The sequence below is a fragment of the Eufriesea mexicana genome, unplaced genomic scaffold, assembly GCF_001483705.2.
Source record: "Eufriesea mexicana isolate 0111107269 unplaced genomic scaffold, ASM148370v2 scaffold5301, whole genome shotgun sequence".
In the NCBI taxonomy this organism is placed as follows: domain Eukaryota; kingdom Metazoa; phylum Arthropoda; class Insecta; order Hymenoptera; family Apidae; genus Eufriesea; species Eufriesea mexicana.
In genome coordinates this window covers 216,389-243,701 of record NW_016913252.1, presented here as the reverse complement: position 1 = coordinate 243,701, position 27,313 = coordinate 216,389, and the positions used below count along the sequence as shown (strand labels likewise).

Genomic DNA, 27,313 nt, shown 5'->3' with positions numbered 1-27,313 from the left:
TCGCGTCCACGGGCGGAAGACGGACAGGACAGGCTCTCGAGGAATTCGGGCGCAAGCCGATAAGCTCGAAACGTTCCAACGATAAAATACATATATTACAGGTATGTACGCGTATCGCGGTTTCGAGAGGAAAGCGACGTAACTCAGCAAACTATCGTAGCTTTTTCGGTGAATCGAGGCGACGTGACGATCGAACGGAGCGTTTGTCCGACGGATTTGCGATATATATTTCGCGGCATTCGAGACTTCCTCTTGGAAATGTTTCTGCCAAGCATTTTCTTATGGCCCTTTGATTTCAGCACATACGCTCGTAAATAGTCTCCAGTGTTGTATTTTATCGAATTTTCGATGTATTTTGGAATTAGAAATCTGCATTATCGACCGGGTTTAATCGTGTCTTTTGTTCTATTAATTTTGTAATTTAAGGTATTTTGCGAAGCGAGTAACGGGGATTTACGTCGAAGCGAATTTCTATTTTCAAATAAAAATTTGAAAAGGGAAGAGGAAGAAAAATATCGGGAAAAGGGTGGATAAAAGGAGGTATACTATAGTGATGGTGCATCTTACGGAAAATTGAGGTTCTGATAATTAAATCTGGGAATTATTAGAATTATTAAGACACGAATTGAATTGGGTTGTCAATTATTGAAAACAGAATGTCAATCGATTAAGTGTAATAAGGGATGATTGCAGTGATACGTAATTTTCCAATTTTTCTTTAAAAAATTGATCGTATACACTATACTCGTTTCAACAAAAATGATTCTCATGAATTTAAAAAATTTTTAATAAGATATTTAACAAAGGCAAGGGTCATATTATCGTAAAATAATATACATTCTAAATTATAGTACAAAGAAAATTCATCACTTTTATAAAAATAAATCGAAGATAGCTTATTATCTTCTTAACTTGGTGTCTAACCTCAAAATAAAATATATATTTTAAATTTCGGCAAATTAATAAAGATATGTAAAAATGTAAAATATTGTTAATGCATTAGTTTCCAAAATAATAATTTCTCATTGCAACTAAAAATCCAGCCCACGATGTTTTAAAAATTCCAAAAATTTGACAACAGTCGTTTTTGAAAAGAACCATGAATTGTATTCTTCTCTGCGGAATTTGATCATTATTATCCCTCTACTTGGTGTCCAATTTCAAAATGAAATATAAAATAAAAATTTCGGCAGTTATTCAAAATATATAGAAATATACAAAATTCATAATGCATTATTTTCCAAAATATTAATTTTTTATCACAGCTGAAATCCAGTCCACGGTGTATTAAAAAATCCAAAAACTTGACAAGGATCGTTTTTGAAAAGAACCATGAATTATATTCTTCTCTGCGTAATTCGATCATTATTATCCCTCTACTTGGTATCCAATTTCAAAATGAAATGTAAAATAAAAATTTCGGCAGTTACTCAAAATACAATTATTTTCCAAAATATTAATTTCTTATCACAGCTAAAATCCAGCCCACGATGCTCTAAAAATTCTAAAAATTTGACAAGAGTCGTTCCCAAAAAGAAGCTCGAATAATCCCGAAATATTCAAATGGAAGCCTTAATCTGTTCGAAGAACATATCCCCAGTAACCACATCCTCGGATAATCGATTGGTCGATCAGTTACCCAGGATCACACTGGTCGATCAGCGACAGAGACCCTAAGACCCAGCTTCCGCCATTTCTGTCAGCCTCGGAAACCCTGTGACCCGGTAGTCGGCATGTGGAGGCCACACCCGTTGCCAAAAAACCCTGGAAAAACGATGGCGAGATATCCCACTTCCCATTCAGAAGCCTCGAAGTCCAATTTCCTGAAGCTGTGTCACGGCAACCCCGAAAATCCGAAGTAAGTTCCTCTTGAAAGCCAATAGACCGGAAAACGCTTTCCCCGCGAATCCCCGACAGCCGCCCGCTCTACTGGCAGAATCTTTCAAACTCGAGTCACCTGGACACAAGGAGGGAGGATCCAGGAATCAGGAGAGACACGGCGTTACCCTCTAAGTCGGTGGCATCGATCGCTACGATTTCTGAGCGTCCTCGCTCTCCTTGTTCTGCGGCAGCATGTCCGCCAGCTCGAGCTGAAGGCTTCTCGGGATTTCGAGCTGAAATGCCTGTTGATCGTGCGTCAGACACTGCCTGATGGCCCTCAGAGACAGGTCGCGCAGAGTGTAAACCGGCAGAGTGATGTACACGTCCGTCCTTTCGTATTTCACAGGTGTCTCGCTGTGCTCAAGGCTGCGATTCTTGCCGAACCAAGGATCCGGGAAGAACACGTCCCTCTGGTTCGCCACGTACCTGCAAAACGTGCCCTCATCGTCCAGCCTGTGCTGCTTCTCGCACTCGAGGTCTGGTCAGACTCGAACCAGAGGTCGACTGCTGTAACGTCGAACGAAGAAAGAGTTCGGAGTCTGGGATCAGAGATCCTGGGGAAACTCTGATGGTTCCGAAGAGTTGGATCTTCCTACGGATTCGTCGAAGTGGTGAAAATTGGCCAAATCTAGTACAGAGATGGGGGAAGGTAGACCCTAAAAGACAGGAGTGACGAACTTGTGCGTTAGAGCTGCAGGCAAAGCTGGAGACTGCAAGTCTCCGTCGATAATTGATGCCACCCAGTTGCGACATCTGCTTATCTATGGGTCAATACACTAGAGTACGCATACATATAGGATTGGAATGAGTATGGTTCTGAAAGAATGTCAAGAGTGTTTGGGTTTAGAACGAAAGTGACCACGTGCACGAGGATTGACTGCAAAGAATATTTGTGATAGAGTCGAGTGAAGGTTCAGGGATACCTCCAGAGTGGTTGAAGTGCAAAGGGCATGATTGAGAAAGAAAGCTTGGGTATGAAAGAGGGCAGAACAGTGTGTGCAAGTCAGTCCAAGTTAGTCTAACAGTTCATTTTAAGACAGTCCATCAGTCAGTCTCGAAGAATCCAAGAGTCCAAGTCTGTTTTCAGTCTAAGAGTTGTCAGTAAAAGGCAGTGTGCAAGAAGTCCAAGTCAGTCTAACAGTTCAGTCTAAGTTAGTCAAAGACAGTGTGTTAAAGTCTAAAGTCAGTTTATAAGAGTCAGTTTAAGAAAGATCAGAAGAACGTGCTCATAGCGAATCTATCTCGTTTCATAGCCAGCCGCTGTCATTCTATTTATAAGCTTATTGTATTCTATTAAGAAGCCAACGATACTATCTTAAGTCAATCCCCACAAAAACGATCTCCTAGATACATTTTGTTATAGTGGATCATAGGTACACATTCTCAGACACGATCCACATGATCCCTAGTACTGTTAGTAAATTAAGCAAGATAGGCGAGCAGGCAAGCTACCAATTCGTCACTCCTGTTTTCTTCCGATACTAGAGAAAGTGAAATAAATATGACTACTGGAAGAACGAGTAAAGCTACCAGAAAATGTTCCAAAACACGCTGCTCATTCCCCATAGTCTTTGCAACCAACCAAAACCTGCACCAAGCTACTCATGCTGTTAGACCCTTAGCACCAATGATGACCAAAGATGAATATACCTAGAACCTTCGTAGGATTAAAATCTCTGTTCGGATGAGGATGAAACGCTCTTCTGGATCAACTCTCTCTCTTCGTTCGACGTCAATGCAGGATCATCCGGTGCCAGCTTCGAAAGTACCCTAACAATTCGACTAGCTCAGCAAGGAAACGGGACGGAGTGAAGCAACAAACCCCATTGGTCGAACGTAACGAAGGAAGGAAAAACTGAGCTGCTGGGGTTTCTGGGAGGATCCGAGGGACATCTAGAGGTCACGCAGAGTCCTCGAGGAGCGTCGAGGAGTCCTACCTGTCTCCGGTCTCCTGGTCAACGAAGACCCACGGGTGCTTGTCGAAGGTGTCGATAAGCCGGCAATCGTCAGGCGCTAGCACACCATAGCTGACAGCCTGGCCCTGGTAATCCATCCAGTAGAGGATCACGTTGTGCAGCGTCTTGTTGATGAACCTAACGAAGGACTTGTGCACGTTGTTGTACGAACGGAGCAGCGGCAGCCGCTGTTGCTGCTGATACCTCTCGCCCATTCTGCCGCCTTTCTTTAGCCCCTCCGACCCACTGAGGAACTCCGCTCCAAGAATACACGGCTCTCTTATCCACCTCGCCACCTTCTCCACCCCTCGAGCTACGGTTTCGCGACGACTGAAAGCAGAAAATCAAGCGGACCGGGTTTAATCGACGGCTGTCTGACAGACGGTACTCGAGGATCCGTTCGATGAAGACTCGCGTCTTATTTCGGACTTGGCTGACTTCTGTTTCATTGTTTATTCTCGTCGTGCTTCGTGGGTACCAGAAATATATGTTTCGGTGAGCGGAAATCGTCCATTTTTGGAGGTATCGTGGTGTTGGTGAGTGGACCGAGTGCCTGTCAGCACGATGGATGAGCGTTTGAAACGGTGCGATAGTGGATCGAGAGGATGTTTAGGCTGGAACATCAGTGGAGCGAGAAGAATGACTGAGTTCCTAGGAAGCACGTGGAATTTTTTGACACTTGGCAGTGTATATGAGTGCATGGTGTGCATGAACATAAAAAGATATGCCAAGGGATTCAAGAGTGTCAGAAAAGATCATAAGAGACGTTTGACAGTTACCAATTAAAATAAAATGCGAAATTTTTAATCTAAACTTTGGAAACGGTCATTTTGAGCATGTTAAGTTCAGTATTAGCATGTCAAAAATTTAGTATTAATCCTTTCACGAATACCGACACGAGAAATACTGTGCAAACAGTATTATCCACGTAGTAAAATTAGAAAAATCAGAAAATAAATCAACGATACGTATCGAATATTTACATCAGGCTTATTGGAGATATGGGCCGTGGTGGCGCTAGTGAGTTCAGCCGTTCGTTCGTGAAAGGGTCAATGTAACGAAAAATGCTTCAATTTCCGCTGATTAAATTACATAAAATATATTTCTGGTACCCATCAATTACTATAAAACACACAAGACACACAAAGTATGTCGAAAATTGTATATCTATGAAAACGAAGTTCAATTTCGGATTTGAAAGTGAATGAGCTCGAGGACGTGGAACAGGGACGTCTGATGTTTGATAATTTGTGTTGGATACATGGTCTAGGTATGCGAAATATGATCGATTGATTACGTGGAATTGGAGGTTAGATAATTCAGTGGAGATAACTGTAGAGAACGAAGAGATTCGCTGGAAAATTTGCTCGCGATGCATTTTTGTGCCAGCCGCCATCAACAAGGGAAGGAGAAAGGACACCAGTTCTCGGATCGATCGGACGTAAACAATTTCTCTGGGAAAATTGGCCGAGCCAACGGATATGATGGTCAACATATTATAAAAAACGTTGGAATATTTGTCCGCCGATTTTTTCACCCCCACCACTCGATCTATGTCTGTCTCGCTCACGTGTTTGGCGAGAGACTCCATTCCTTGATCAAACAGGGAAATATTTGGGGAAAAAGGTACACGCCGCATGAAATTTGATAAAACTATAACGTGTGGAAAAAAAAAAAAAAGGCAAAGGAGGAAACGCAAATTGAGTATCACGCTTCATCGATAGATGGCTTTTTGGATGGAGTATACGGTGCGACTTTTGCAGGAAAATTTGTTAACCTGTGGAATTTTTGTTAAGGGGATATCGTTCATTTGAAAATTTAATTAATTTCGATAATTAATTTCGATTGGTTAAAATGTAGAAAATTAGAAGGAAATTGGAAATGATAAAGATTAGAGAAGCTGGAAAAATAATTAGCCGAAATTCGATAGTTTGGAAGTTTAAAAATTCGAAAATTTGAATATTTAAAGACATAAAAGTTAAAGAATTCGAATATTTGAGAAATGGAAAATTAAAAGATTTGGGAACCAAATGATTTAGTAATTTGTGAGCTCGAAATTTCAAAAGATTGCAAACTTGAGAACTCGAAAATTACAAAATTTGAAAGCAGGAATATCTAAAAATTTGAGAACTTGAAAATCCGAAAATTTGAGGTCTCGGAACTTAAAAAATATGAGAGCTGGGAAATTTTTACATTTGAAAACTTGAAAATTCGCAAACTTGAGAACTCGAAACTTAAAAATTAAAAAATACGAGAACTTGAAAATTCGCAATTTGAAGAACTCGTAGCTTAATGAATTTAATAACCTAAAAATTACAAAATTCGAAAACTCAAAAGTTTGCAAATTTGAGAACTCGAAACTTAAAAATTAAAAAATTGGGGCACTCGAAAATTCGAAAATTTGAGAACTGGCAGTTTAAAGAAATTGCCAACTTAAAAATAAAAAAATTAGAAAATTCAGAAATTCTGAAATTCTTAAATCGAAAAATCCATAACTTCGACGATGAAAAACAGATCGAGAAACTACCATAACTTCAAAATGTTAACCATGATACGATGAAACGTGAATAAAGTAGCGGGAAGAACGAACCAAATATAAATCTACGAAAGTTCAAGAACCGTCTCGGGAGCCAGTTCCACTAATAACTCATTTAAATAATATCTGACATTAACTCGACGCGGAACGCGTTTATCTAGCCGAAGCAATCAATCATGGGATGGTAATCAAATAGCTGTACATTCCTTGACGGTCTCGTGCGTCACTGAGAAACGTCGAGACGAATGGAAGCGAACCCGTATTCCGTTCTATAAATGCACGGGTGAACTTATCCATTAAACAATAGCAGCGAAGAGTCCATTATTTGCATTAACACATTTCCGAGAAGACAGCTTATCAAGCTGACAAGTCAATTTAATTATCTCCCTCTATGTTGATCTAATTAATTCCAGCTTATATCAAAAGAATCGATATCCATTTTATTTATCGTCGCGGCAAAATCTACTAATTATACTAATCATATTAACTAAAACTATATTTCTCCCGTGACTACCTTTCATTATCACTTACTTGGAATTTCACGATAAAAATCACAGAAAGTGTTTACATTAAAATAAAAATAATTACAAATATTACAAATTTTACATAAATATATATTCCGTAAAATTAACTTATAAGTTAATAGAGTATAATTATACTGTCTCAGTTTTATTCCAACATTTTGGACACCCTGCATATCCAAGACGAAAAAATTCGCGCGATTTTAGGGAGCCGTAATTCCTAAGCTATATATTCCGTAAAATTAACTTATAAGTTAATAGAGTATAATTATACTGTCTCAGTTTTATTCCAACATTTTGGACACCCTGCATATCCAAGACGAAAAAATTCGCGCGATTTTAGGGAGCCGTAATTCCCAAGTAGTCTCCGCCATTTAATTTCCCGGCGTGTCTCTAAAATATCGGCAAAATCTACTAATTATACTAATCACATTAACCAAAACTATATCTTCCCCATGACTACTTTTAATTTTTACTTACTTCGAGTTTCACGAGGGAAATCACACAAATCGTTTACATTAAAATAAATATAATTACGAATATCTTAAATTTTATATAAATATATATTCCGTAAAATTAACTTATAAGTTAATAGAGTATAATTATACTGTCTTAGTTTTATTCCAACATTTTGGTCACCCTGCATATCCAAGACGAAAAAATTCGCGCAATTTTAGGGAGCCGTAATTCCCAAGTAGCCTCCGCCATTTAATTTCCCGGCGTGTCTCTAAAATATTAATTCGAATTCAAACGCGCGATTTCTTCGGCCCATAAAACCACAAACGGACAAAGAAGCGTGCTCGCAGCGGGCGCGGAACGGGATCCCGCTTTTTCAATTAAATTCCCGTGACAAAGGGGCCGGCGAGCAGGGCCGAAAAGCGGAAAATCGATGGCTCGCATATGCGCCCGTATTATCAAAACGGAAACGCGCGGCTTCGCGGGTGTCTAGCGTTTTCGGGTCTGCACTTTTCCCGCGAAGAGCCGTAATGGAGTTTCGGCGTTCCCCGGCGTTGTTTCGCTGTTTTATAAGCCGACGGGAGTACCGTCATGGCGGCCGCGTCTCCATCGTGGCCGATTTTACGCGAGACAAAACCGAAACCCGTTCGTGGCGAGCTTCTACGATTTCAGTTGTCCGCGCCGTTTAAATCCGATTCGAACTCTCGCGAATTTGAATTTCGCGGGCTTTTCGATACGCGGACGCTCCAGTTTCTGGTGCGAGGATTGCAGTTCGTGGTTGGCGGGATGGGCTGAACGAAAGGGAATGTTTAATTTTGTTAATTGCTGAAAGCTTCCGGAGCTTTTAAGGATTTATACCTTTTTCGTTTTTAGGGGATTTGGATTTTTGGCTCGTACAAAATTTTCGTTAATCTGCTATGGAAAGGTACAGCTCGAGCAAATTTTCGCGGCCATTTTAAGTCTCGAATTAATTGCCATAATTTATTTTTGGACTGATTCCGCCATTGGATACGGGAATCGTTAAATTTGTCAATCTACCGGGTGTAATGAAGAATTTTGGGAAGGAAAAATTACACGCTTTAATGGAAAATTTATACAGGTATTATCAACTACTATGATGAATTTAGAACAAATGATTATTTATTGCTAGTTATCAAATTAGGAAGATATATACGTAAATATATATAAAAATAAAAATATTCTATTTGAATAATAATAATAATAATAGTGATGATAGAAGTGAATGCTTTCTCGAAATTGTCAAAATTTAAAAACCCAGGAAATTCAGAAAATTTTCAAGTTTGGAAAAATTTTCGATTTTCTCGAAAGTCAAAGAAGTAAACGTATAAAATCAATGACATAGAAATTATTATCTAAACTTTCTAAAAAATCTGGTAAAAATAAATCAAAAAATAAATATATTAAATTGCAAAATATCCAACAATGAATTTTTCAAAACTTCCAAAATCCTGCCAAGTTTCAAATACCAAAATTAAATATTCTCCCTAACCCCAGGAGGATGCACGTGTACCTATAGAACGGTCGCAGAATAAACAGACAAATAGATTCAAATAAATACAGCGTGAAATGCACACGAAATTCCGCAGTTGCCAATGGAGGATTAAAAGGAAAAACCATGCCAAGCCCAACTGCAATAATCGATCCCCGCCCCCAAGACAAACTACACACGAACAGCATAATAATTCCGGCTTCAACAGGTCGTAAAACATTCCATTGGATCGGGAGAAATTTCACGCCCTCCGCTTTCATTAAAACTTTTCCCTCTGCCGGCAGCCGATGACCGATATAACAGCCAGGACGAAGGAATATCGACGAGGCCGCGGTTAGAATTAGCGACGACAAGGGTGACAAGATTTACGCGTGTCCGCCACCGGCCCGCAATAAGAACTTATTCCGTATATCTTTCGCGATTTATCGCGACGCGAGAGCCGTGGTCCTCTCGCGGGATTCAAAGTTCCCGCCGCGCCGGAACTTCCGTTCGCCTCGCGGATCCGAAGATTACGGTCTCGCGCGCTCCAGACGTTCATCCGTGTTAATTTCCCGTGGTGTCGTTGAAATTTTAATCGTGCATGTATCGTTGAAAAATTAGGTTTAATAATATCGTGCAAATAATAGAATACGTAGTGAAAAAAAGGAAGAGAATATAAAGATTATGGCAGTCAATTATAGTGTCAATTTCCTGTGTCGTCTATTGAATTTTAACCATGCATGCATGGCCCAAGAATTTGGATTAATAGTATCGTGTAAATAATAGAATACGTAGTAAAGAAAGAGAATTCTAAGATTATGTCGGTAAAATTGTAAAATAATCCAACGATACCTTTATCGGAGATACGCGCCGCGGTGGCGCTAGTGAGTTAAGTGGAACGCCGTCTTAAGGCTGTCTTAAAACGCTTACTCGTGAAAGAGGTAATCTGTAAGGTGGGTTCTTGGATTTGGTGACTACTTGTTGAACGAGAAGTATGTTTTTTGGGATTGAGGATGAATGAAACGTTTTGGCGAATGAATGAGGTTGGTGTTGAATGAGAGTGACAGTTGGCGTGGGTGTGAAAGGTACTTACGTGGTGGTGAAGATTCAAGTGAATACGAAGAGTTAAAGAAGACACGTGTGTAAAGATGTGAAACTAAAGGGAGTTGCAGATACTTGCATGAACAGACAAAAGAATTATTTTTGCTTATCATTTCGAATTTATAATTTCTTTTAATTATCCAGATGCAGAATATATTCGGAAGCATTGCTCAAAATTCAATTCCAATGTTCTTTTTTCACAGTGGATGATAATTTTTGCCAAAGGAAAAAAATAAAATATTGAATCGCTGATTTTTAAATTCAAATATTTCTTTTGCTTTGAATTATATGAAACAATTTATTCATTAAAAAATCTTATATTATTATAGTTTCCATAAGGTAATTTCTAAAGCATGATTTCTTTTTTCATCTAGCAATGGTTTCCATTCGTTCAATTTCTTTAGATTGTCTCTAATTATAAAAATAATAAATGGTAATAAATACCTTATCTTCTGGTTGCAATTAAAATACCATATCTCCAAGAAATATTAGACAGATTGTGTTACGTTCTTGTAAGACGCCTTCAAAAATAATTCCCATTGTAGAAAGCGCAATGATGAACAAGAAAAGAGTCGAAAGAAATTGATATGACATGCAAGCAATGAAAAATGGTCCTTTCGTACTCGCAACGTGTTTTTCGGAATGATTCTTCGCGGAAGAGCCGTAATGGCGGGCGCAGAAGATAAATGAAGGAAGTTCATACACGGAAAATGAGAAATAATTGTGCTCCGCAATGCGACTACCTGAAAAGAAATCCACTGGTCTCGAAGATCTCCGACTACGATCTGGAAAATTCTCACAATGAACGTACAAACTACCCAAGGAGAAGGTAGAACAAAGGAAAAACTCAAGAACGAACAGTCTGTTGGCACCTCTTAGCTTCTTTGCTAAGAAGAAAAATTTTAGAACACCAAATTCACGTGTTGCTTTGTGATACATCTAATCAGATAGTATCCTTTAGAATTTCGTATTTATACAATGATCACTTATATTTTAGATCTGAATCTGTTATCTAGATTAATCTCTGTATGATCATCTTCATCGTCTACAAAACTGAAGAAGGTGAATCTAGAGATAGGCTTTAAGCTGTGAGAAATTTTATTCCTTTCACCAGTAAACGTTCTGAAGTAGCCTGAAGACGATTTTCCACTTAACACACTAGCGCCACCACGGCTCGTATCTCCACTAAATGTATCATAAACGTATGAGCGAATTATATTTTAATTTTACTGATATTCTATAGAATTTTCTTTCTAAGACGATATTCCACTTAACTCACTAGCGCCACCATGGCTCGTATCTCCAGTAAATGTACCATAAACGTATGAGCCAAATTTTTTATTATTTTACTGATATTGTATAGAATTTTCGTCTTCCTATGTGTGTCATATTATTTGTACAATACTGTTGATACAAATTTTACTCATAAAAAGGTATAATACCTCGTGCTTTTGTTAGCTTTGAATTCAAAAGAGAACGATGATTGCCACAAATTAAATGACCAACTTTGGAAATAAATTTTAGAAAATTCTGTTTAAAAATCTATTCTTTTTGTATCTCGTATATCCACCAAGTATGTACACCAAGATCATAAAACCGTGATAGTATTCAAAGACTCTGATACCTTCAAAGCTCAACGAAATATCTAACAAACCCACAGCCACCACTCCGTTGGAAAGCATTATCGTCGAACAAAGAAGATCGATAAGAAGAGCAACTCGGTCTGATCGAAGAATTTTCTCATTTCGACATCGGTGTAGCGCGTTATCGTTCATCATCCACTTTTTCCAGGAACGTCTCCTCTCCCACTGACGGATTAGAGTCGCTTAAAGTCGATAGCCGGTGATTCCGACGCCGGGACAGCGAGAAATTGCGCTTAAAAGCCACAGTTACGTTCTACCTGGTCTCGTTTCGTGTCTCCTCCTTGTCGTCTTGCATAACGCGAGTCGCAATTACGCTCGAGAAGGAGACAGAGGGAGAGAGAGAGAGAGAGAGGGGGGGAGATGGAGAGTAGACGTTGTTGGGGAGAAAATGGAAACGTCCAGGCTAAAATATTTCGCAATTGTCCTGGAGAATTGAGGGTCAGTCGTATCGATCGCGGTCAGAGTTCACGATTCGTAGACTCGAGGTGATTAAACTGATCTATAGATCGAACGCGGAGTGGAACTCGCAATTCTGAGGAATGAAAATAGACGAAGAGTTGGAAACGAAACCGACGATACGATTATTCTTTTTCACTGTTGCCAGCAGAGTCGAAAGGTTGGTGTATATTCTATTTAAATAGGACCTCGAATATTCGTACTTTCTAGAAGCCCGAGTAAGGAATCCTAGAACGGAAATGAGATTTCCGCGAACGAGAATGTAAACGTGGAACGTAAAACTTCCATTCGCGGAATAAATCGAAACTGCACAGACCCTGTTCTGGCATCAAAACTCAACTTCGTGAAGGATTCTGGAATCAATAGAGTCCAAAATTTATCAAATACAGTGAAATTTTGAAATAAACATCATAATTCAAATGTGGAACTTACGATGTGACGAAATTAATCCAATTCTGCGAAACTTCATGAATGAAAATCACGTAGACCCTCTTCAGATGTCAAAAGTAAACTTCCTAGTATCCTGACAAGATCCCAAAATGAATTCAGAACTGTAGAACTTCGTAACTGAGTAAATCCATGTCCTGATCCCAAAATTCAACTTCAGAAGAAGATCCTGGCACTTAGAATACCCTAAAATCAATCTTCAGGGACTTCATGAGAAGATCATCGAAGGAGCTAAAGCTACCAAGAATAAGGATCAATTCTTTGAACCTTTGGGAATATCTGTCACAAAGGACCAATTTTCTGATCCCTAAGTGCAACATCAATAGGAGACTCCTGCACTAAGGAGATCTTAAGATCAATCCTTATATTTGATGAGAAGATTATCGAGGAGAGCAAAGATACCAAGAAAAAGGATCGATTCTCCGAATCTTCAATCTTTGACACTTAGTTCAACTTCAGAAGAAGACTCCAGCACAGAGAATACTCTAAAATCAATCTTCAGTCACTTCGTGAGATCATCAAAGAGACCAAGCTAGCAGTATTCAGCCACTTCCTGAGAAGATCATCAAAGGTACCCAAGCTACCAAGAAAGTGGGTCAATTCTCTGCACTATTGGGAATATCTGTCACAAAAGACCAATTTTCTGGTCCCTAAGTGAAACATCAATAGGAGACTCCTGCACTGAGAAGATCTAAAGATCAATCCCTTATACTTGATGATAGGATTATCAAAAAGACCCAAGCTAGCAATCTTCAGCCACCTCATGAAAAGATCACTAAAGAGACCCAAGCTAGCAATCTTCAGTCATTTCATGAGAAGATCATCAAAGGTACCCAAGCTACCAAGAAAGTGGATCAATTCTCTAAACCATCAGGAACATCTGCCACAAAAGGCCAATTTCCTGATCCCAAAGTGCAACTTCAGTAAAAGATTCCACCACTGAGAACATTCTAAGATCTATCCTTTGTACTTCGAGAGAAGATCAGGAAGGAGACCATATCTATCAAGAAAGTGGGTCAGTTCTCTGCACCATCAGGAATATCTACCACAAAAGACCAATTTTCTGATCCCTTAGTGCAACATCAATAGAAGACTCCTGCACTGTGAAGACCCTAAGTCCAATCCTCTGTAACTCGACGAGAAGATCATCGAGGGCACCAAAGCTACCAAGAAAAGGACCAAATCCTCCGAACCTTCAGTTTATTGATCGCAAAGTTCAACTTCGGAAGAAAACTCCAACACTGAGAAGACTCTAAGATCAATCCTCTGCGACTGGACGAGATGATCATGGAGACCAAAGCTTCCAAGAAAATTCTCTGAATGACCAAGAATATCTGCCACGAAAGAGCAATTTTCAAGCAACATGCAAACACGTCTCGGAGGAAGAAGCAACTACGTTTGAATCGACTAACTGAACGTTCCGGAGTTAGGGTCCGATAGAGATAGTATGACGATTTGGACTATCGTGCCTGTGAAATTACAGCTAGCCGGAGCGGCGGAGCCGACGTTGTAATTTCCCTGGTAATTTGCAACTAACTCCGCGAAATGGCCGTCAGCAACGAGGGAAGGATCCCATGAAATTGGAAATAATGAACCGTCGAACTTGGTCAGGCGATCTTTTCCGCGCCGGGAACGCAGCTCGCGATGAAAGTTTCTTAACGAACGTGTAATCCGAAACGCATCAGTTGCGAGAGTTCAATTTCAGCTGAGCTGCAGACACGGTTTACGCCTTGCGTACCCCAAAGACGCCAGTTAAGTCCGTTTTTAGCGATTTATTCGTAGAATCGACGCCGGGATGGCGAGTGGATGGCTAAATGGCTGTCTATGAACGGGTTCGAGTTAGGTTCGGATCAACGTGGAATTTTAAATCGGGATTGGAATGTTAGAGTCGGTGAATAGAAGGGCCAGAGAGTCGATGGGTTGGGAAATTGAAAAATTGCAGGGGCGTAGTGCAGAGTGGGTGATTAAGGCATTGGTAAATCTGAAGATCCAGGGTTTGAGGAATTATAGAGCAGAATTATGGGATCCATGAATCGAAGAACTGAAAGTATAATGATTACGGAATTTCGAATACTATGATAGAATTATGGAAAAAGAGTGAGAGAGACGATGAAAATTTAATTTTCAGAAAGATATCTAGGAAATTCGCAAATTCAGGAATTTTTGAAGAATTGGAGAATTATATGATCCACGGGTTGAAGAACTTATAATAATAAGTGAAATTATAATAATTATGGAATTTAAAATACCACGATAGAATTATGGAAAAAGGGTGAGAGAGACAAGAAAAAGTATAATTTTGAGAAAGGTGTCTGAGAATATCGGAAATTCTGGAATTTTATAAAGAATTATAGGATTCTAAGAGGATCAAGAAATAGGAATAGATATACTATAGAAACGTGAAAATTAATGGAAAATATTTTCAAAAAATTTGGACATAGTTACTCATTAATCAGAGAATAAAATTTTCTGAGATTTTTAAGAACCTAACCTAACCAAATCTAATTAAAAAGTTGTTCTTGAAGTCTTATTTATCGAAAACTGGATTTTTGAAGAGATAAAGGGGGAAGGATATGATAGATCAATCGTGGAAGAAAATTCTATTAAGATGGTGGAATGGATCAATTAAGCAAGAAGTTACGCTGATTTAATATTTCCTCATCGGATAATACTTCGTCTTCCCGATCACTTTCGGTACGTTCTTCCGTCGTGTTGGAGGAAGATCCATCAGCTGGTTTCTACATAGACGGATACGAGAATGGATATCCTTGTCAACTTTGCGTAATAAAGATCCATTCGATCCTTCCGCCATTGAAAATCGTGACGATACTTTTAATTATAGCGTTTAGCAATCAGTGGCGAAAAGGTTAATGACCTCGCAAGGTGATTTATCATGTCGTCTGCCTTGTACTTGTCTGGTAATCGTGACGATACTTTTAATTATAGCGTTTAGCAATCAGTGGCGAAAAGGTTAATGACCTCGCTAGGTGATTTATCATGTCGTCTGCCTTGTACTTGTCTGGAATGTACTTTAGTCGGAGGTCTAACTTCCTGTGTACACTGCAACGAGTGGATCTTTGCTTAACTTTCACTTCGGTGTCTTCCTTGTAAACGTCGTGCTTCATAATTTGAAAATTCGAAAATTAGTAAATATATAAAGTGGGAAATTTTAAAATTTGGGGGCTTGGAAAGTTGAGAATTCGGAAAATCGAGTTATTCGAAAATTGGAAAATTTGAAAGTTTGAATATTCGAAAATGTAGGAATTCGAAAATTCGAAAATTAAAAAATTCAAGAACTCGGAAATTAAAATATTTGAAAATTCAAATATTCAAAAAATTGGCAACTCCGATATTAAAAAATTAGGAAATTTGAAAACTCGGAAATCATGGATTCGAAAGTTCAAATATTCAAAAAATTGGGAACTCCGATATTAGAAAATTAGTAATTTTGGAAACTCTGAAATCATGGATTCGAAAGTTCGAATATTCAAAAAATTAGGAACTCCTATATTAGAAAATTAGAAAATTTGAAGACTCGGAAGTCATGGATTCGGAAGTTCGAATATTCAAAAATTTGAATATTCGAAAACAAGAAACTTCGACAATTGGAAATTCAAGAATTTGAAAGTTCGACTATTCGAAAAATTGGATACTTCGAAATTAAAAATTTAGGAAACTTGAGAACTCGGAAATTCAAGAATTCGGAAATGCAAATATTCAAAAACTTAAAGACTCGGAAATCAAAAAACTCGATGATTTAAAAGCGCATGCACTCGAAAGCGATAAAACTCGGAAATCCGCGAAACAAAAACTCGCAAACCCAAAAAATTATCAAACAAAATCTGCAAAAATTCCAATCACAGAAGCTTAACTCCCACCTGCAAACACTCTCTCAGAAAACCCTCGAAAATTCTCCAAATTAATCCCCACGTGCAATTCTCTAGTCCCCAAAATTCTCTCCACTCTCGAACGTCTCGAGCACAATACAACAACGACCCGACAATTCGAACTCGAAATCGCGGATCTGAATCAGCAGGCCAAAAATACGTGGCTCCTTTCTCGTCTCCTGGCGAACAAACAAGCAGCGAACCAAGCAAACAAACAAACAATCAAACACCCAGCTACGCCGATATTTCGTCCAGCAGTCTGACGGTACATCATCGGCACCATAAACGATCACTCGACTCGATCGAGGCTAGGTCCAAAACCAGCTACGCTCACTGCCGAGACGCGGCATCCCGTGGAAGGGTCCGCAAACACCCGGAACCTTAATTTGCAGGCAGATACGCGCGGAACGCCGGGGACAAGATGGCGGTAAGCGCGGCAAGTATTTACTTAGGCCGAGCCATGGCAGAAGCAGAGAAATTGCGGCTGCGAGCGAGCATCAGATGCATCGTCGCTTTATTACGTTTCCGGGTTGCTGCCTTCTCGCTCTCGATGGCCGAAGAAACGCCGGGTATCGGGACACGATGCCACAGGGATGAGAAATTCGCCGTGAGGGTAGCACGCTCTAAAAGGCTTTCGATCCAAGTTCCTCGGGGCTTTGCGGATTTTTCTTTTTTCTCCTCGAGGGAAATTTGCGGCTACTTTGGCGCCGGTGTGCAGCGAGCAGGGCTGATAGAGGATTTTTCCAGCTGACGAGAATTTTTGGCAGACACTCGAGTGTTTCCCCGTTTCGGTTTTACGACGAAGATGGCTTCCGTTTTATGACCTAAGTGATTTCCAGAAGGTGTACGAATTTTTTACACGTGGGGGCAGAGAGGCAAAAATTTGGAAAAGTTTAATTAAAAAATTGACTTCTTTCCCCTTTTTCTGATAAACTTACTTACTGGTTGTATATCCTATTCTAAGGTCTTATTAGGTGTATATATTATTCTAAGGTAAAATAGAGAAAAATTGGGTATTGATTATGATTCAAATTGTGGAAAACTGTGCTGGGAATTTTCCAAATCGTACACCTGTGACAGTTATAAATTGGGGAGCATGGGTGCATCCCCGTTTCGGTTTTACGATGAAGATGGCTTCCGTTTTATGGTCTAGGTAATTTCCAGAAGGTATCCGAATTTTTGACGCGTGGGTGAGGGGGACAAAAATTTGGAAAAGTTTAATTAAAAAATTGATTTCTTTCCCCTTTTTCTGATAAACTTACTTATTGGTTGTATATCCTATTCTAAGGTGTAAGGTCTCCTTGGGTGTAGAACCTATTCTATAGTCTTATTGGGTGTATATACTATTCTAAGGTAAAATAGAGAAAAATTGGGTATTGGTTATGATTCAAACTGTGGAAAACTGTGCTGGGAATTTTCCAAATCGTACACCTGTGACAGTTATAGGTTGGGGAGCATGGGTGCATCGGACATAGGGGTTAATGTTTCACCAACCGGAAGGAGCGCTATGGTGACATGCGTAGATATCTATCTAGCTGCCCCTCTATCTAGTTTCACAGCGCTAAAACTGGTAGAACAGTGAAAATAATTTTGCATTTTAGATAGGTAACATGCTTTGATGAAATTAATGCTAACTGCCGCTTAAACAGAAGTACAATTATAAATACCTATTTACTGTCGTTTGTGTTACTGTCATAAACAGGTATAAATATAAATCGAGAATTTTAATTTTAACCCTCTGCACTCGGAAGGAGATTCTCGGTCATCAGTTGGGAACATTGAATTATAATTTTAAATAAAGATGAACGTTCCATGTCGAATTTATGGTAATGAAACGATACGAAACGTTCAAATGAAACATTAAATTAAACACGATTCCTGTTGATATTATTGCAAAACGTGATAGGATTTATGACAGAAAATTTTCCTCTGTGATGAAAGAATCTTCGAGTGCAAAGAATTAATACTGATTTATTGAAAAATTGGATTTATTGAAGAATTAATCGAGAATAAATAAGATATTCGAAATAAATTTAATACCAAAGTCACTGGGTAAATGACACTTTATCTTTAACTTTTATCTTTGGTCTAATTTTTTGGATTCTCTATGATCATACTTAATCGCAGAAGAAAGTGGTATTTCAATGACGAGAAAGTTTGTCGAAGAAGAAGACAAGGCAACGATTTACGATCCGATCGATCTGACTGATGCAACACGATCGAGGATCGTGTCCGAGAGAAAGTTCCAACCTAGGGCAGTAAACAGATTCCTCGACAGCTAGATTAAGTTCTAAAGTTGCCTGCAATCCAGGAAATATGAAGCAATTTAACGAAAAGCTCGCCGTGGTCCAGCAGAATCTCATAACTGCACAAAACACGCCCCACTGAGAGACTTTGCGCGCTGGAAACAGGAACCATTAACCCCAGTTCAATGAACACTCTGCCAACCAATTATACACAGCTCACAGCGGGCGTAATTAACCACAATTAGATAAAGATTAGCCACGGTCTACCGATTATGGAACCACGTTACCGAAACGTTCGTTACAATCTTCCGCGAGCTCTGAAATACCCTTGACAGCTGTTAGGCCTGTCATAGGGTGCATCTGGCCACGAAACTCCGAAAACGTGAATCAAAACCGATATAAAATACACCACAGACACTGTTCGTGGAGTAGACACGCTGCTGAAGCTAATCCGACCTAAAATTCGAACTGCAACAAGCCAGAGGCAACTCTCCGACAAGACCAAAGACCACAGGAGACAAGGACCGTGGCAGAAGTTTGCTCGGGTAGGAAGAAGGCGAAACAGCGAAGAGACGGCGAAGAAACGGCGATAAGGGGTGGGAAAAGAACAAAGGAACGCGATACCAGGGCAGTTGGATACCGGAAATGATTAATGCCGGTACATACTCTGTTTCTACTTGCTCTCAGCCAGCCAACGGTGGTCCACAGGGGTGATCTATGCTGCCGATTCCAGCGCTGATTCCAGCCACGTAACCGTCTACGATGCGGCGCTTTGTGGCCGGCCGTAGGTTGGCAAACAAACGAAAACGCCCATTGTATATCGATTGTGTTCGCGCCCGATCGCGGGAACAATGGGGATAATTGAGCGTACAAATTACGATAGCGAGAAATACAGAGGCCACCGGGGCGTGGGCGTGCACGCCAGCCACCGGGCCTGGCAATTAGGTATCTACGAGAGGACATTGCGAGCAAGAAGAGAGGCTGCTGGTTGTTTGCGGAACGGACACACTCCCTTTGATAGTTGGGGAAACGGAACGAGAGGAAAGGGTGCGGGTTTGGGCCCCGGCGAACCAGCTGTTTACGCGCGTCGAGTGCTGGTTCAGGTGTGATCTTGGGGTTAACCGGGTGGTGTTATTATAATCCAGTTTTTAACATTAGCACTACCGATCGTTAACTCTTAGAGTGCTGAATACTCGCGGCCTATGTGGTCCGTATGGACAGCGCGCGGCCAGCGCTGACGATCGCTGTGGACGGAATACTTTTTCGCTAGACAGAACTCTGTTGATGAACTATTCTAAGCGCAAATCGTAACAAGTTATAGTAATTCTTTCGCACGAGATTAAATGATTCAAGAGCGTTATTTTTTAGTATTAATTCTTTATTATTAACATTGAAATTTTAAATAAACTAAAATTTGTGTAATAAAATAGAAAACAATAAACTAGAAAACTAAATTTAATAAATATAACGGAAGTGAATAATTCAATTGTGTGTGGAAAATTTCAAAACAATTATCAATACATTGGCGCATACAAACGCATATATGCGCCCTTAGTCCAGGCCGATGACTTAGAGAAAACACATAAATGCGGCCTTAGGCTACACGGATGACTTTCGTGAAACGCATATATGCGTCCATAGAGCTCTAAGGGTTAATGGGTACCGAACTATAACGTGCACAGATTATAGTAATTTCCAATTTTATTCTTAATGCAGGTGTATGTGTTCGGTGATTGCAAAAAGGAAAATTCTGGGATCAGTCATTTTCACTAGGTTCGTAGTTCTAGTGTTAAAAATTAATTTTGTTTTTCGGTTTTTTCTCGAAGAATATGCTCTGGATAGAAATGGACACCAATATTTTCTACATTTTTTAACGCGGGTTTGGGCCCCGGCGAACCAGGTGTTTAAGGGCGCCGAGTGCTGGTTCAGGTGTGATCTTGGGGTTAACCCTGGGTGGTGTTATTGTAATCTAGTTTTTAAAAATCAATTTTGTTTTTCGGTTTTTTCTCGAAGATAGTATTCGTGTACAAAGTAGTCATGTGTACAAAAATAATATTACAGAGTTACGTAATATTTAATTAATATTAACTTTCATGGAACTAGCCCCAGTCTCAGAAGAAAGGAATTTACAAATATTATCTTTATTAAATAAAACAAAAAATATAAAATAATAATTCACGTGTATCAATATTATTTTATATAATTATTAACCAACAATAGTAATATTTGATAGTCATATGTACAAAGATAAGATTACAGAGTTAAATAATACTTAATTAAGACTACACTTCACGGAACCTAACTTCAGTTTTATAAAAGAGAAATTTAGTAACATTATTTTTATTAAATAAAATATACCATTAAATAAAACGTGGAGCTTAAAAAATATATAAAATAATAATTCACGTGTATCAATATTATTTTATACAATTATTAATCAACAAAGATAGTATTTGGTAGTCATATGTACAAAAATAATATTACAGAGTTAAATAATATTTAATTAATATTAAGTTTCATGGAACCTAACCCCAGTCTTGGAAAAAGGGAATTTAGAAATATAATCTTTATTAAATACAACAAATATAAAATAATAATTCACGTGTATCAATATTATTTTATATAATTATTAACCAACAATAGTAATATTTGATAGTCATATGTACAAAGATAAGATTACAAAGTTAAATAATACTTAATTAAGACTAGATTTCACGGAACCCAACTCCAGTTTTAGCAAAAGAGACTTAGTAAAATTATATTTACTAAATACAATATTCTTAAATAAACCATGAAGCTTAAAAAATATATAAAATAATAATTCGCGTGTATTAATATTATTTTATATAATTATTAACCAACAATAGTAATATTTGATAGTCATATGTACAAAAATAATATTACAGAGTTAAATAATACTTAATTAAGATTAGATTTCACGGAACCTAACTTCAGTTTTATAAAAGAGAAATTTAGTAATATTATTTTTATTAAATAAAATATATCATTAAATAAAACGTGGAGCTTAAAAAATATATAAAATAATAATTCACGTGTATCAATATTATTTTATACAATTATTAATCAACAAAGATAGTATTTGGTAGTCATATGTACAAAAATAATATTACAGAGTTAAATAATATTTAATTAATATTAAGTTTCATGGAACCTAACCCCAGTCTTGGAAAAAGGGAATTTAGAAATATAATCTTTATTAAATACAACAAATATAAAATAATAATTCACGTGTATCAATATTATTTTATATAATTATTAACCAACAATAGTAATATTTGATAGTCACATGTACAAAGATAAGATTACAGAGTTAAATAATACTTAATTAAGACTAGACTTCACGGAACCTAACTTCAGTTTTATAAAAGAGAAATTTAGTAACATTATTTTTATTAAATAAAATATATCATTAAATAAAACGTGGAGCTTGAAAAATATATAAAATAATAATTCACGTGTATCAATATTATTTTATACAATTATCAACCACCAATCATAATATTTAAAACTGATAGTCGAGAACCACTGCATGAAATAACGAAACCTGGGAAGGAGGCAAAGATGTATCTCGTCTCCTTAAATCATCAAACGTTAGGTAACTTTGCCATCGAAGGTAATTATATCACATTAACCAGGAAATAAACAAATTCCATGCCACTTGGGATAAAATTCGTCAAAGAGAGCACCGTAAGCGGTTTCCCAGCAAGAAACGATTTTAACTGGCTTACTTTCCAACTTCCCCGACCGCCGCTCCGCGAAGAAGAAGCCCATTAATTTTCGTCCCGAAACCAACCCCGATGCAAGCTTCTTATCGAATCTATTCTTCCAATTTCCTCGTGGTTGCGAAGGGAGCCTTGGAACCAATAGAGTAACCGTAATCTCGTCGCAAAGATAAATACGGGCGAGCACAAAGGGAGAAAATAACAGGAAAAAATAGCCCCGAAATGCGCAGTGTCGATGATTAATCATTTTTCCGAACAGCGGTCGCGTGATAGCATGAAGTTTCTTAATTCTTCATCCACCGTTTTTCTTATAAAAAATGTTCTTCAATGATGGTTATTAACACTGGAACTACCGACCTGTAATGCGAATCTAAAAATAGCATGGATAGATCATGCTCATCAAAGTGGTACGACGACGATAAAAAGATAAAGAGTTTATATTTCGATAATAATTAATTTTGACAAAAATACTCATATATTTTTAATAATTGTAGAAATTATTTAGACATGTAAAATCATTCTGAATGATTTGGTGACAGTGTTCGACGCGAATTTTAGAGTGTAATATCGAATTGGGTTAGGTATAGTTAGGTATAGTTTACTCTCTTGAGAACTAAAAATGCAGGATTTTTGGTTAAAATAAAAAGGAAGAACGTTAGGAGGTTCACTGCTGTTTTACAAGTTAGGTGACAGTATCATAAGTTTATCAATATAGAGGAAATAAAGATATTTTGATATATATATACGTATCATAGAAATGTATCCTATGGTAGTGTAAATGCAGGTATAGTTCATAAAAAATGTGAAAATTGTCAAATTTATTATTAATAACGAATTAATATCGTTAACAACAAATAACTTAAAGTATAAAAATGCTTAATATAAATGCATCACGGAAATTTATATTCTGAAACCATAAATAAAGTTTATAAATTACCATATCTATCGTTAGTAAGAAATTAATATTGTTAATAACAAATTGTTCACAACGTAAATTTGTAATAAAATTGAAGAAATTAATAAATTATTGGCTCTTATTAGAACTTACGACGTACTTCTGGTAAAATGTATTCGTATAATTTGCAATAAGTTTATAAATTATTACACTGATTGTTTATAACAAATTAATAATGTTATTAACAGATTGCTCGCAACGTATATTTATAATAAAAGTGAAAAAATTAATAAATTATTGGCTATTAAAGTGGAAAAATAATAAATAATGGAATCAATGAAGTTCGGAAATTTTAGATTGGGGTGGGGAGCTCGGCTGATCGACGGCTATATAAAGGGCGACGCGGCGGAGCAGAACTCATTTGTCGGTTCGACTTCGGAAGTCGAACATCTAAATTTTCGTTGTGCGCGAGGGGTGGGGGTCCGAAATGAGGTTGGGGCTGGCTACCCCATCCTCATCCCACCCCACTAAACAATTTACTAATAATTTTTATTTTATTTTCAGATATTAATAATTCTTTTCTTCCAGGTTTTAATTATTTTTTCTTTTTACAGGTCTTAATTATTTTTTTTTTATTTCAGATATTATTTTTCATTTATATGTATTTATATTTGGACATTCGAATATTTTGTATAATATTCGAATGTTTCGTCGTTGGTTTCTTTATGTCTCATCATTGGGTTGTTTATATATCATCGTTGGGTTGCTTATATCTCATTGTTGAGTTTCTTATGTTTCATCGTTGGGTTGTTCCATCTATTTGGTTTATCATTATGGTTCATATTCCTTCCGCTTTTATTGTCTTTCGTCTTACTAATTCGTTTCCTTACAGGTTTATATTAACAATAATATATTCTGTTTTAGCTTTTAGGTTTCTCAAGATTCTGTTTGCGACACATCAATGAACGATGCGTGCGTTTACTTTTAAGTAATCATAAGATAGATCCATAGACTAAGTATCATGTGCGCGCTATCTGTACAAAGGTAAGCTACCTAACTTGCAGCGAATGTTATAAATTCTCTATCATTTTCTTATCCCCCTCGTTTAGCAAATAGAACATAATTGTTCTCGCGATAGTCGTGATTGTTCTTAAGTACCGACTAGCCTACGCGACGTGCTCTCGTGTACTCAATAAGTACATGCTTCATAAGTCATCCTCACGACTCGTCTCCGACACTCATTTCCAGTCACTGTCAATCTCGTCATGCATCGGGTTCCAGGGTGACCCCCTCGGATCAGTGCGTCTTCTGACCTCGACGGGGCGGTCCGCTGCCTAAGTCGTACGCGACTGGGGCTCGGGCACATGCTGGCTGACGGACTAGTACCATCTACGGTTAGACCACAGGGATGATTAAGTTCTACCCCGTGTGGCTGGGATGCGAAGTGTCTGTCTTGGCCGGCAACCGCCCAGCAGGGCCCTCGCGTTGACACTAGAAGTTTCATTGGTTCAGGGACTATCCTTGGTCCACGTGTAAGTCTTGGCGAGTGCGACAGTGACTGGAATTGAGCTAGGCCCGATCGGGAGGGTGCCGAGGTATGAAGTTATCTCTGTACACGGGAGTACATCGCCTAGGCTAGTCGGTCTTTCGAATAATCGCGAACTCGTTCGGGCGCGTCGCGATTTTCTATTAGCTCGCGTGTTTGATATTTCATTCCCTATTTTTACGGGAACTTGAAAATATCTTAGCGTTGCGACAGTAGAGTTTCAGTATACCGAACCGAAACCCCTTTGGTAAGACACGAAATATAATAAAGTGTCAGTAGAGTCATTTTAACTTAATTCGCTCCAAGTTAGATTAGGGTACCTTTGATACAGGTAGCGCCAGCAGGATGCGCCACTAGGGCGCATGTCGGGTCTCGATGCGTAGCCACCTCCTCGTGGTGAGGCCTGGTAATTGTTATCATTTCCCACAAATTATTTTTGGGAAACGATACCAAGCTAAGAGCTACGCACCAAAGTTGAAATATTAATTATAAGCTAGTTATAAGTCCGTCATATATTATGTATATAAATCAATAATAACTTTGATATTTCCTATCTACTGTAAATTTTCAAAGTTGCCTTTGAACTTATCTGTATTTTTATTTGTATTTCTTTTTGCGTACGCTGTTACACGTTAGTTCCATTCCAATTGATACACGGATTATGCGTAGCTACAGCACTGTCTTCAAAGATGACTGCATCGTATAAAATACGAAACCATTTTCCAAATCAACGTGCCATAAACATAAATGAATACTATAGAAACAAACAAATATATGATAAAGTGAAGCATTAGTTTAATTAGGACGTCAAGCTAAAGCATAAAATTTCTAGTATTCTCTGGTGTCTCCAAAAATGGCGCTGCGCCACGTAAATAGAGAGCGAATGTCGCCTGCTTGGATGAACTATGCGAGCCAAGTGTCGAAGAACGATGTACAGCTCTCTGGAAAGAGGAGCAGCGAGCAATAAAGCCTTATTTGCCCGTGACAGTCGCGGGTAAACTGGCACGCAAAAAGGTTGAAAGTATAGTCTCCCGTGAAGGCACAACCAGGTCGCCCATAAGAGAAACACCAACATTTAAAAATTACCAAAATAACTAAAAACATTATCGATTAAGAAATCTTATTCTCCGTTATACAAGATGTTCTAAACTTCACGCAAGATTTGGATTTTGCGCCATTTGTGCGGTAAAGTGTTGCCAACGAAAAATAGACAGCGTGACAGTTGACAGTTCTGGGTTATTAAAAATGGCGCCACACGAAGAAACAACGGATCTTCATTATTGAGCAATATTTACAATTTGTAATTAAATTATATATTTTATATAATTATATAAAAATTTAAAAATTATATATTAAATTATATATTAAATTGTATAAAATTGTAATTAATCACTGCCGACTAAGTATTATACAGAGGAGGAATGAAACTTGTCTTAAATATCCAGAAATGTCCGTTAAATACAATTTATTAATAACAAATGGCAATTATAAATGAAGCTGTCATTAATAAACGAAGAAAATTAAAATAAAATATTAATTGAGAAGTCTCTACTCTGTTTCACTATAATTTACTATAAATGAAACTTAAATATTAAATATCCATAAATGTCCATCAAATCGAATTTACCGATAACAAAATGGCAACCAGCTGTCATTAATAAACGAAGAAAATTAAAATAAAATATTAATTGAGAAGTCTCTATAATCTTCTTCACTATAAATTCACTATAAATGAAACTTCTCTTAAATATCTATAAATGTCCATCAAATAAAATTTACCGATAACAAAATGGCAGCCAGCTGTCATTAATAAATGAAGGAACTTAAAATAAAATATTAATCGAGAAGTCTGTACTCTTTTTCACTATAAATTCATTATAAACGAAACTTCTCTTAAATATCTATAAATGTCCATCAAATCGAATTTACCGATAACAAAATGGCAACTAGCTGTCATTAATAAATGAAGGAACTTAAAATAAAATATTAATCGAGAAGTCTGTACTCTTTTTCACTATAAATTCATTATAAACGAAACTTCTCTTAAATATCTATAAATGTCCATCAAATCGAATTTACCGATAACAAAATGGCAACTAGCTGTCATTAATAAATGAAGGAACTTAAAATAAAATATTAATCGAGAAGTCTGTACTCTTTTTCACTATAAATTCATTATAAACGAAACTTCTCTTAAATATCTATAAATGTCCATCAAATCGAATTTACCGATAACAAAATGGCAACTAGCTGTCATTAATAAATGAAGGAACTTAAAATAAAATATTAATCGAGAAGTCTGTACTCTTTTTCACTATAAATTCATTATAAACGAAACTTCTCTTAAATATCCATAAATGTCCATCAAATAGAATTTACCGATAACAAAATGGCAACTAGCTGTCATTAATAAACGAAGGAAATTAAAATAAAGTATTAATCCAAAAGTCTCTACTCTCTTTCACTATAGCTCTTCCACTCACAACTGCGAATTACTCACGGTATAAATAA

The 27,313-nt window shown here is 37.6% G+C and overlaps 1 protein-coding gene across 1 annotated transcript in view; it reads right to left on the bottom strand.

Moving 5' to 3' along the window:
* Positions 1-1,048: 1,048 nt before the first annotated feature.
* LOC108551950 (von Hippel-Lindau disease tumor suppressor) overlaps positions 1,049-27,313 on the bottom strand; it is a 148,444-nt gene continuing 122,179 nt past the window's right edge. Inside the window, exons 2-3 of the mRNA XM_017906295.1 lie at positions 3,819-4,166; positions 1,049-2,307 (exon numbers count right to left, since the gene is read on the bottom strand). Coding sequence (XP_017761784.1) covers positions 2,031-2,307; positions 3,819-4,051 — 510 coding nt within the window. The 5' untranslated portion in view covers positions 4,052-4,166 and the 3' untranslated portion in view covers positions 1,049-2,030. The remainder of the gene's footprint in view (positions 2,308-3,818; positions 4,167-27,313) is intronic.